Here is a 10,947-nt window from a genome sequence, read left to right as displayed (position 1 = left end):
GAAATGCATAGCTTGACACCCCCGCCCCGTTGCTTGCCAATTTCAGATTTCATCCGTGCAAGTGAAACATTGTGTGTATGTAAACTACGGATGGCAATCGGATGGATAAAACACGGATATATGGTTCGCGAATCCACGTACCCATATACGTACGTCGGTATGAATGTACCCGTTGGATATCACTACCCGGCGGATACCCATTATCCGTCCGTCCACTAAAATTTTAACATTAAACACCAAACAACAATTTTATCATATTTCAAAAATTTATCATTCCAGTAGCATTAAATGATAGTTTTAGCATCAAACAACATGTCATAGATGAAATTTGAAAAATAGGGATTTAGTATAATGTGTTGAATTCAGATGGCCTACATGTCAAATACTCATCGGTTAACGGGTATGAATACATACGAAAAAATTATCCGTGGATACGTAATTATATACATATTCGTACTCGTGGATAGTAAATTATACTATACCTATATCTAATGGATATTTATTCGCGGTTATTTACCCATACTCATATCCATTACCGTCCCTAATTCAAACTCAGCACGACTGGTGGGGTTAACACACTTCGCAAGCCAAAAAAGTAACGACAAAGCACTGCACGCAAAAGCCAAAGCCGAAAGAAATCAGTTACCTGTACCTGAGACGCAGCCATTCGAGCAATGTCGTGCAATGGTGACAGCGTCCCATTCGAGCGAAGAGATAAACTGTTTCCTTTCCATTTTTTCCTAACATCGCGGCATTAATTTTATTATGGCGAAGCCCACCCGGCCATTTCCCATAATAGCAAAAATCTCTTCTCCCAGTGCTTGGGCCGCCCAGTGGCCAGTATATATCGTTAGTTCGCTACACATGGCCGTCCCGGGCAAAGAAGCACCGACAACAGTCGACACGATGGCCAGCCCGTTGCTGTCCCTGGCCACCGCGGCGCTGGCCGTAGCCGTCCTCATCTCCACGACAGAGGCTTGGCGCGCGACGCCAACGCCGCTGCCAGTGCTGCCGATCCCGTCGGCGGCGCAGCTGAAATGGCAGCGCCGCGAGGTGATCATGTTCTTCCACTTCGGCATGAACACCTTCACGGACTCCGAGTGGGGCACGGGGTGGGAGGACCCGTCCCTGTTCTACCCCGCGAGGCTCGACGCCACCCAGTGGATGGACGCTGCGCGGGCGGCGGGGGCCTCGCTCGCCATCCTCGTCGCCAAGCACCACGACGGGTTCTGCGTCTGGCCGTCCGAGTACACGGCCCACTCCGTGCGCGCCAGCCCCTGGCGCGGGGGCCGCGGCGACGTGGTGAGGGAATTCGTGGACGCCGCCCGCGCGCGCGGCGTTGACACCGGGTTGTACCTCTCGCCGTGGGACCGGCACGACGAGCGGTACGGCCAAGAGGTCGCGTACAACGAGTACTATGAGTCCCAGCTCCACGAGCTCCTCACCGGGTCAGTTCCGAGCTGCACGCCGGCCGGCTATGCGGCGAGTAACCAGAGCATCGCCTAGCAAATGTTATGTAAGCTTACTTGCATAGCGATTCTGTGCGGAAACAAACTAAAGCTAGGTACGGGAGCGTGTCGGAGATTTGGTTCGACGGCGCCAAGGGCAAGGACGCGACCAATATGACGTACCACTTCCAGGAATGGTTCCAGACGGTGAAGCAGCTGCAGCCCTCCATCAACATCTTCTCCGCCGTCGGGCCCGACGTCCGGTGGGTCGGCGACGAGACAGGCGAAGCCGGAACCACCTGTTGGTCCACCGTCAACCGCTCCATGATCACCATAGGCGAAGCCAGCGACGAGAAGTACGTGCAAACATACAATACGATATCATGAACATGCAAGAGCCATTGTTTGCGCGTGCCTGCAGGTACCTGAACGAGGGCGATCCGCGGGGGAGCGACTGGGTGCCGCCGGAGTGCGACGTGTCGATCCGGCCAGGCTGGTTCTGGCACAAGAGCGAGACGGCCAAGCCGCTGCGCCAGCTGCTTGAGATCTACTACAACTCCGTCGGCCGGAACTGCGTGCTCCTGCTCAACGTGCCGCCCAACTCCACGGGCCTTGTCGAGGACGCCGACATGGCGCGGCTGCGCGAGTTCGGGGCCGCCGTGGCCACCATCTTCGGCACGGACCTCGCCGCGGGCAGCGAGGCCAGGGCCAGCAGCGTGCGCGGCGCCGGGTTCGCGGCGCGCAACGTGCTGGACGGCCGCGAGGACACGTACTGGGCGCCGACGGCCGAGGACGGGCGAAGGGACGTTTACTGGATCGAGCTGCGGCGGCCGCCGGGCGCGCAGGCGCGGCCGTTCAACGTGGTCCGGATCCAGGAGCACGTGGCGCTGGGGCAGCGCGTGGAGCGGCACGCGGTGTACGTCGACGGCGCGCCCGTGGCCTACGGCACAACAGTGGGGCACAAGCGGCTGCACCGGCTGCCCTGCCCCGTCGCCGGCGGGACGGTGAGGGTCTGGATCACGGCGCGGCGTGGCCCGCCTCTGCTCTCGGCGGTGGGCCTCCACTACGACCCCTTCGTCGCGGCGGCCACCATGTGACGTGGCGAGCGCAAGGGACTTAGGCTGTCTCCAGCAACGAACCCTAAATGGTCCTGTACTCTAAATTTAGAGGATGAGACGTCCGCTATCGGCTCCAGCAGCAACCTGTAAATGAAACTGTAAAATAGCGGACGACTTTGACGAGCGCTAAAGCCAGAGCGTACTTGTTCATCCGCTATCCTGCTCTCACATGCAGTCCAGCCTCTTCCTCTCTCTACTTTTTCTCCTGCGCTTGTCAGATGCCGTACAGATGCCATACAAATTTGTCTGCTATCGCTTGGTTGTAGTCGGTTTTAAAAATTAATTAGTCTCTAATTAATTCTTGGATCACATGAATGATTTTTTGTTTCCGTGCGTATGATAGGAAATACATAATACATTTTTTTTGTAAATAATATGATCGATGAGTAATTTGTATATAAAATGAAAATGTATTGTAAGAAGTATTTTTATTTCGCAACATAAGTTAATTAATTTTTTATAAGTGACATGTAAAAATAATGTGTATTATAAATTCCGGTACACTATAGATATAGAGGACCGAATTTAGGGGACGTTGTTGGAGATGAAAAAGATATAGAGAATAGAATTTTTTAGAGCGTGCTGTATAGGACAGAGAATATTCCTTTAGGGGATAGAATTTAGGGGACGTTGCTGGAGATAGTCTTATGTACTCGATTTTTGGTGTAATTATGGTATGTGGGCAGTCGACGTCGTCCTGTCCTGCTCGTGCCAGCCCCAAGCAACGGAACAGCGACATGCGACACCAGCGGCGCACCTGCCAGAAAGCGGCTCTGTTTTATCGGTCCCTCTTGATGCGAACCCGGAACCGCAAAAGACTGTCTTCAACGACCTAAGGGCAATTACTAATACAACAACTAATATGTAAACAGCTGTTACGTGAAATCATACAAGCAGGTCTCTTAGTTCGTTAAATCTAGATCTAAGCTTATATCATATTTAGTATTTAAATAAATCAACCCTCATTTCGTGTAGCATTATAAAAAACCCTAACAAACTATGATTACGCATGCGGTTGGATCTAGATATAATGGATCAATGAGAGTTAATTACACGTAATGACTACTTGCATATTAGTCATGTCAACGACTAATATGAAAGCAGCCATTATATGCAAGCATGCAAATATTTCTCTTGATCCGTTAGATCTAAATCTAACCATATATCATATTTAACATTTAAACTCTTCTACCACCACCACGTCTAGCTTTTTAAAAAAGTCTCAATCAAATAACAATTCACATATGGTTGGATCTAGATCTAACGAATTAAGAAAGATAATTGCACGCTTGGACCTAATGACTGTTTGCACATGTGCAATTTAGAATATACTCCATTTTAATTTATAATTCCCTTGACATTTTTACTCTAAATTCGATGAGTTCCTCTTATTCAAAAAATGTATAATTATTATTAACTCTAGAATGATATCATTTAACATATAAAATACTTAAGTTTAAAGTTTTCATTTTTTTTCTAAACCTATTAAATAAGGCAACCCAGTCAAACTGATAGAAAAAGTCAAATAAATTATAAACTAGAACGGAAGAAGCGTATATATCGATAACGTAGCGAGTGGCGTAGTTACAAATCACCGTTCATTTTGGATCTTAAAATAATAAAAATAGATAAACAATACGCTTTTTTAAAAAAAAACGGTAAACATCAAAACGTCTGACACGACGCAGAAAAAAAATAGAAACTACACTTTCTGACCAAAGGAGACCGAGTCAGCATCCATGTCAAGTTAAAACAATAGGTTTATAGCTTTACTTAGTAATAACACGTTGGTTGATTTCGAGTAGATAAACGCGAATTCTTGCGTTGGCAAAAATGTGTGTCGTATTCTCGTTGACGAACGCTAACAAATAAACAAAACCCGATACAATTGCAGCCAAAACTGAGAATATTCCCTCCCCCTCTTCCTCAAAACTACGTCACTGAAACGTCCGTTAAGATTGCAGCAGCTTCTAATTCCTCCTGTTAAATCTATTGCCGCCGCCTCCCCCTGCCGCCACCACCACCTCTGCCTCTTCCGCCACCACCGAAGCCGCCCCCACGGCCACCACCAGAGAATCTCCCGCCACCTCCACGGCCAAATCTTCCTCCCCCCGAGTTGCCTCTTGACTGCTGCTGCTGCTTCTCTTGCAAGGGTGGCAATTGCTGGACTTCATCAATTGTCACCTGTGCGGCATTCTCCGAAGCTGCAGGATCGATCATGTATGTAGTGTTTAGAGTGGTGCCCCATATGCAGAAAAGTTATCATAGACGGATTTTAGAAAATGGTACCGACACCTCAGCTGCCTTATTTGAATTGCATAACAAGAGAGAGGATTCTAAGAGCACATCAGTAAAATATTTTCATGCTTAATTATTTCACGAACAAGAGAAGGTCCATTATACCTTGAATGTAATCTTCAACATCTGCTGCAGGAACATCAAATACAACCCCCGTTCCATCAGCCGTGAGGGTTGCACCCTTTACATCTGCAAGTTTCTCTTCTGGCATGAACCTTTTCAATATAGTAAAAGCAAACCTGCAGGCATAAAAGGATTTCCATTTAATCAGAAGATCAGATGACCCTCGTGAACCAGAAGCACAAATTACCAGTCACTTACCCAGGTGACCACATCTGTCTGCCAGTTTGAAGATGTAGTGTAGCGTAATCCTCCATTGAAGACAACAATGACCTTTTCTTTATGTCCGTGTAACCCTAAGGTACATATTTCTGTTAGTTACGGAGCTGCCAATATCTAGAGCAGAGCAGAAACCTGGAAATGTAGAACGAGAAAGCAACTTACAACTGCCTTTGCAAGAGCTTTGGCAAGCAAGTCAGCCGCAGACAGAGTGGAAGAGCTTAGCAACTGCTCTGCTTGCTGCCTGAAGACAGGAATAACACTGCACGGCATCCCCCATCCACATGATTAATGACAAACCAATATACAAAAGAAGCATGCTTGTCCCAAAATGATCGTGGAAATATCTTACCTGTCTGACACACTCGCAATGGCATCTGCAGCTTCACTGCCAGCAGATTGTGCTACATCAGTAGGTTGTGGTGCAGAGATATGTTCGAACTTAACCCCAGATTCCCTTTCTAGTCTGCTGACACTGTACTTATATCTGGGCTCATAAAGCATGACAGCAACACCAGTATTACCTGAAAATCAAATGATTCCATTAACAGGAAGCAATTATAAACAATACTATACAAAAATAAACATGATAATATTTAGCATACCTGCTCTCCCTGTCCGACCTGACCGGTGTATGTAAGCTTCAACGTCACGGGGAGGTTCACACTGGAAGGTTTTAATGCAAACATAAGAACTTAACCTACCTATTAGAAATTACTCAACTGCAAAACAGGTCATACCTGAATGATAAGCTGCACATCATTAATATCCAGACCACGAGCCGCCACATTTGTAGCAACCAAAACCTGGAACTTCCCGCTACGAAATCCAGCAAGAATGACCTAAATGATCCAAAAACACATCAAATATCTGCACCTTGTAAGTTGCAACTTCTATAATGTGAATGGGAAAAGGATTATAACAAACAAAATTTAAATAGAGTATAACAGTTGATAGCGTCAAGTTATAAAGGATTAGAACATTTCCGATTTTTAATGGTATACTTTACTGGTGTAGTATTATACATCAGCATGAATTATAAACACAGTACACACATACCAATAACATTCAGAAAGGCAATGTTATACAGACAGTATTGTGAATTAATCAATTGTATTATCACATTGATATGTGACCAAAGAAGAATTCACATACTTCACGCTGAGCTTGCACAACATCTCCATGCAAGGCACGGGATCCAGGAATCAAACCAGAAAGCTCTGATGCAGAATCCTTCGTCTCAGTGAAGATAATGGTTCGGCCTCCACTGAAGCAAAGAAAAGTTTAGCAAAGTCAACGAAAATCAAATGGCATACTGAAAAAAGACAACCATTTATGGGTAGTACATACTGGCTGTAACATCGGATAATATCTGGAATAAGTTGTGCCCTTGCTGCCTTGTTACAAGGAAGAGCAAGGTGCTTAACAGATGCACTGGCCTTCAGTTTCTCGTTACCGACAAGATCAACTGTTTTCCTGTCAACTTTCAGAAACCTCATAGAGAGCTACAATAATTCCAGATCACATTTTCAGCTCACAAAACACTGGAAAAATATTTAAAATAGAGAAGTCATATAAGATGGTCTTACCTTATTCACCCAATCTGGCAGAGTGGCACTGAACAGAAGTGTCTGTACTTTGGTAGCATCTTCTACCTTGCCTGTTCATATATATATTAGCAGGAGTGATTAAATGCATCAAACAGAAAGCTAACCAACACTGTTAAATGCTCCATTTGAAAACCATGTTAATTGATCCATTTAAAAAGCAGGTGGCTAGTAAATAAAAAGGTATAAAGAAAACAGTTAGCTCATTTGTACTCATTTATGTTGTAAAAAAAATTGTATATAAGAACCTGCAATACTAGAAACTGACAAGTGAGCATACCAAGAATGAGCTCGACATCATCAACAAAGCCCATGTTAAGCATCTCATCAGCTTCGTCAAGGACACGGAACTTCAAGCATTTCAAGTTGAGAGTTCCTTTTACAATAAAATCCTGCACAAGTAATATAGCATGCATAAGAAAACAAGAAAATGAGCTCACGATACAATGGGTTGGAGGTATCAACAAAGACATGATAATCACCTTGATACGACCAGGAGTTCCAACAACAATGTCCACGCCTCTTCTCAATGCCATTTCTTGAGGACGATAAGGTGAACCCCCATACACACAACATGCAGAAAGCCCAAATGTTGCACCATAAAACTCAAAGTCGGCATGCACCTGAAGTTCATTTTAATGATGCATTTATGTCAAAAAAAAAACATGTGCAAAAGATTCCAATTTCTTGAATCAGGTACAGATGCAAGATTTTACCTGATTGGCCAGCTCTCTTGTTGGTAGCAGAACGAGAACACTTGGGGTCCTGCCATGTTCAGTCCGCCTAGATGCCTTATTTGCCCCGTTAACCAAAGATTCCAATATGGGCAAGACAAAAGCCAAAGTTTTTCCCTGTAGGAAATAACATTTGTCATACAGGTTTTCAGAGAAATATACTATAAAAGAGCAATGGTGTTCCTCATGGCCACCACTTGTCAAGTACATCAAAATGAGAAATTCAGGGAATTTCTTGAGAATATTTCTATCCAGCACTTACATAATCATAACTCTATACTGAATATAGCTATCTGGCAGAAACACCAATTCACCTCCAAGCTATTGTATGCATTAATACTGTTCAGACAGAGCAACATAATGCAACCATCTTTTGTTCAAAATCAAATTCTACTTGAATTCATTAAGACACAGAAAAGTTTCCATGTCGCTCATCAAGCAAAGCATTCAAGTGTACGAGCAGGAACAGTCTGCTAGCAATTCAAAGAGCTATGCATGCCAAGTAATAAGGACTACACCTTGTAAACAAATGAATCACAATTCGGAACGGCTTCTCACCTGACCGGTGCGCGCTCGGCCAACCAAGTCGCTGCCGTCGAGTACGAGGTCGAAAGTGGTGGCCTGGATGGGGAACAGTGCCTTGATCCCCTTGGACCTGAGGCTCTGCCTCAGTGGCTCCGATATCCTGAAGTTCGTCAGCGCGTTCGGGTCCGCGGGGTCCTCGTCGCTGCCGGCCGTGATCTCGCCGTCGTCATCTGAGGCTGAAGACGAGACCTCGACATTCTTCTTCGTCTTGTCCTTCTTCGCCTTCTTCGCGGTGGGGGCTGTCTCCTCGGAGCTGGTGCTGCTCTTCTCCTCGCCAGATGATGCGGCCGACGGGAGCGGAGGGGACGGCTCCTTCGCTTTCCGCTTCTTCTCCTTCTTCTCTTTCTTCTTGGCCGAAGCAGCCTCCTCCTCTGCCTCCGCGGCGGCGGCGGCGGCAGCGGCTTTGAGCTGCTTGCGCTTGGCCTTCTTGGAGGCGGAGTCGTCGACGGCCATGGGCTCCACGGCAGCGGCGAGGGCGGGAGACATCACAAGTAACGGGCGGTGGCTGCTGATAGTGGCGTTGAGGACTGGCGGCTGCGAGGGGAAGGCGCAGCCGGAAAAGAGGGGGAGATCGGACGGGGGTGCTCCAGTATTTAGATATGCTGCGGAAACCCTAGTGCAGCGCGTGAGGGGCACGTGACCGACCGCAAGACAGGTTCGAGTGCTGACGTTGCCACTGATATTTTTGACCGTTCACGGACGGTAGCGCTAGCGCCAACCTCCGGCTCCAATGGCATCCCTCCGGCTCGTGGCAACGCTAGCGCCCTCCGGTCCTCCGCCGCCACCTCGACGTAAGCAGCGGAGACCGTCCTCCGCAGTCCGTCTGACAGGTGGGATGGGCCTGGCGGCAGCTGCTGCCGTGGCGGCGGCCGCGGCCGCCTCACCACCGGCGCTCGCCGCGCTGTCCGAGCCGGCGAACGCGCTCTCGCTGCCCACCTGGGCCGTCCACGTCTCCAGCGTCGCCGAGTGGTGCCGCTTCTCTCTGCTACCGGCTAGCAACAACTGCTTCCGCGCCTGTAAGCTCTGTGAGGAGTGAATGTCTGAATCCCTGACGGGGATTTGCGTTGCAGGGTGACGGCGATGTGGCTGGTTTGGGACTACGGCGAGAAGACGGGGCTCAAGGGTTGGAAAGGCCTCTCGTGGGGGATGGTGAGCGTAAATTTCGTCGTAGCTAAGATATCGTTTGCTGAAGAAATGTGTGGTGGTTCTTCTCTATCCCGCCTGTAGAACTACAGATTGCGATGTTTTAAGATTTTGTCGTAGAAACGGTTCACTTCAGTGTCGTCTTGAGCAGAAGAAACTTTTATGTATTTCTTCTATTTGCAGAACTTTGCTATTTAGGGAGTTCATATGTTCATAAATTTCCAACTGTTTTGACACTGCTTATGTTACGTTTTATTGACTGACAAATTTTCATTTCTGCCGAATAGGTTCCACTTCTAGGTGGAGCAATGTGTGCTTGCACGTGGCATTTCTTCTACAATTCAGAGTCTCTTGAAGTAAGATATTTCCTTTGGGTTAAAAGTGCAGTTTCGTGTTTGTTGTTTGCTGATATGATTATCAAACGTATCTGTCCCCAATTTTTATGTTCTTGATTGTGAGATGCCATTGTGTTCCTGCTATGAATGAAACATTGATTAGTGTAGACCAGCGACTATTTTCAGATATTCTTTTCGCTGAGATCCTTATGCAGTCATGTTTTACTACTTCTTATGATGACATAATTATTACACATGTTAACCCTTCGGAGTTTTCATGAAAATAGACAAAAGTACAACCCAACATTTGAAACAGATCTTCTGCTCGTATTGTTTGCCTTCGTGATAATGGTTTTCTTGCTTGACCCACAGGTTCTTGTAGCCCTTCAAGGTGCTCTGACAGTGGTTGGTAACATAACAATGTGCATAGCTGCATACCGCATATTCAAAGCATCCCAGGAAGGCTCAAAAACTTCGTAGGCTGCAAGATTGGATCTTACAGCCGGTTTGGCAAGGTGATGAGATATGGAGCTTGCGTTTCTCTGACATGGATGAGAATGGAGAACTATTTGATTGTTGTTTTTTTTTTGGCCCATTAGATAAAAGTTTATTGGAAAGGACAACCTTTCACAGCAATATGCATCCTCTGCTGTAGTATTATTTCTCAGGGGCCAAGATAAAAGACAATGTCTGGAACTCAAATCATGTTTCACTGCACACTGCACTCAGGAAGTCAGGAATGTTCTTTGTTTGTAGGGATGCTCAGCCGCATTTGAAGATTGACGTTGCTGAGAGCCTGAGACGATGATAGGAGAAGATACAGATAGCCGGTCGGTTGGTTTTACCTTGTGAAACAGTATGATTGTGATGGAGTTGAAGAAGAACAAAGTTGCGTCTCTCCTGTAAATACCTGTGATAGTAAACCCTGAATCCGGTTACAGTTTTAGACTATCTCCAGCAGCCTTTTATTTTACTCTTTATCGTACTTTGTATCAATGATTTCAAGTCGTCCGAAGTCGGGCTGGTCGGCTATTTGGGCTCGATTAGCTGGACGACTCGACTAGATAGGCTGGTCGTCTTGGTCGTCCGACTAATCGTTGATTAGGGCGATTAATCGCCCGATTACTGTTTCCTTGTCATCCTGGCTAGGGTTTTTGTTATTGGGCCATTTTCAACCCATCTACAGTATACTTTGGACTACCCTCTCCTCTCCTTGCAATACCTAGCCGCCAAACAGTGCACTACGTCTCCTACTCTCCTCTCTTGCTAGCTCGACTGTTCTAGCCCTTATTCACACTTGGTCGCCGGTGGCTGCCCCTTCAAACCTATAGCTCATCGGC

At 46.7% G+C, this 10,947-nt stretch overlaps 3 protein-coding genes across 3 annotated transcripts; 2 read left to right on the top strand and 1 right to left on the bottom strand.

Annotated features, from left to right (window-relative positions):
- The first annotated feature begins 721 nt into the window (after positions 1-721).
- On the top strand, positions 722-2,716 carry LOC103647598 (alpha-L-fucosidase 1). Its single transcript, XM_008672108.3, has 3 exons — positions 722-1,448; positions 1,565-1,804; positions 1,870-2,716. The coding sequence occupies exons 1-3, from the start codon at positions 766-768 to the stop codon at positions 2,543-2,545; spliced, it is 1,599 nt and encodes a 532-aa protein (XP_008670330.1). The 5' UTR covers positions 722-765; the 3' UTR covers positions 2,546-2,716.
- A 1,590-nt stretch (positions 2,717-4,306) lies between these two features.
- LOC100193061 (DEAD-box ATP-dependent RNA helicase 7) lies at positions 4,307-8,800 on the bottom strand. The gene is made up of 14 exons (XM_008672106.3): positions 8,103-8,800; positions 7,527-7,661; positions 7,293-7,433; positions 7,091-7,202; positions 6,793-6,863; positions 6,554-6,708; positions 6,359-6,470; positions 5,944-6,045; positions 5,809-5,869; positions 5,556-5,727; positions 5,369-5,465; positions 5,186-5,280; positions 4,970-5,103; positions 4,307-4,770 (listed from the first exon to the last, which is right to left on the bottom strand). The coding sequence occupies exons 1-14, from the start codon at positions 8,613-8,615 to the stop codon at positions 4,556-4,558; spliced, it is 2,115 nt and encodes a 704-aa protein (XP_008670328.1). The 5' UTR covers positions 8,616-8,800; the 3' UTR covers positions 4,307-4,555.
- On the top strand, positions 8,703-10,580 carry LOC103647597 (Ycf49-like protein). Its single transcript, XM_008672107.4, has 5 exons — positions 8,703-9,098; positions 9,200-9,278; positions 9,560-9,628; positions 9,980-10,122; positions 10,364-10,580. Exons 1-4 carry the CDS (start codon positions 8,860-8,862, stop codon positions 10,085-10,087), a joined length of 495 nt encoding a protein of 164 aa, XP_008670329.1. The 5' UTR covers positions 8,703-8,859; the 3' UTR covers positions 10,088-10,122; positions 10,364-10,580.
- Positions 10,581-10,947: the final 367 nt, after the last annotated feature.

This window comes from Zea mays, chromosome 2 (assembly GCF_902167145.1).
Source record: "Zea mays cultivar B73 chromosome 2, Zm-B73-REFERENCE-NAM-5.0, whole genome shotgun sequence".
In the NCBI taxonomy this organism is placed as follows: domain Eukaryota; kingdom Viridiplantae; phylum Streptophyta; class Magnoliopsida; order Poales; family Poaceae; genus Zea; species Zea mays.
Note: the sequence above shows the minus strand (reverse complement) of the source record. Positions and strands in the feature narration are given on the sequence as shown.

Coding starts and splice junctions, on each gene's coding strand:
- LOC103647598 (XM_008672108.3), top strand. CDS start 766: ATGGCGAAGCCCACCCGGCCATTTCCCATAATAGCAAAAATCTCTTCT. Junction 1,449..1,564: donor CTCCACGAGCTCCTCACCGG/GTCAGTTCCGAG, acceptor AACTAAAGCTAG/GTACGGGAGCGTGTCGGAGA. Junction 1,805..1,869: donor GGCGAAGCCAGCGACGAGAA/GTACGTGCAAAC, acceptor GCGTGCCTGCAG/GTACCTGAACGAGGGCGATC.
- LOC100193061 (XM_008672106.3), bottom strand. CDS start 8,615: ATGTCTCCCGCCCTCGCCGCTGCCGTGGAGCCCATGGCCGTCGACGAC. Junction 7,434..7,526: donor CAAGAGAGCTGGCCAATCAG/GTAAAATCTTGC, acceptor AATGAACTTCAG/GTGCATGCCGACTTTGAGTT. Junction 5,104..5,185: donor AGACAGATGTGGTCACCTGG/GTAAGTGACTGG, acceptor TTATGCCTGCAG/GTTTGCTTTTACTATATTGA.
- LOC103647597 (XM_008672107.4), top strand. CDS start 8,860: ATGGCATCCCTCCGGCTCGTGGCAACGCTAGCGCCCTCCGGTCCTCCG. Junction 9,279..9,559: donor AAGGCCTCTCGTGGGGGATG/GTGAGCGTAAAT, acceptor TCTGCCGAATAG/GTTCCACTTCTAGGTGGAGC. Junction 9,629..9,979: donor ACAATTCAGAGTCTCTTGAA/GTAAGATATTTC, acceptor CTTGACCCACAG/GTTCTTGTAGCCCTTCAAGG.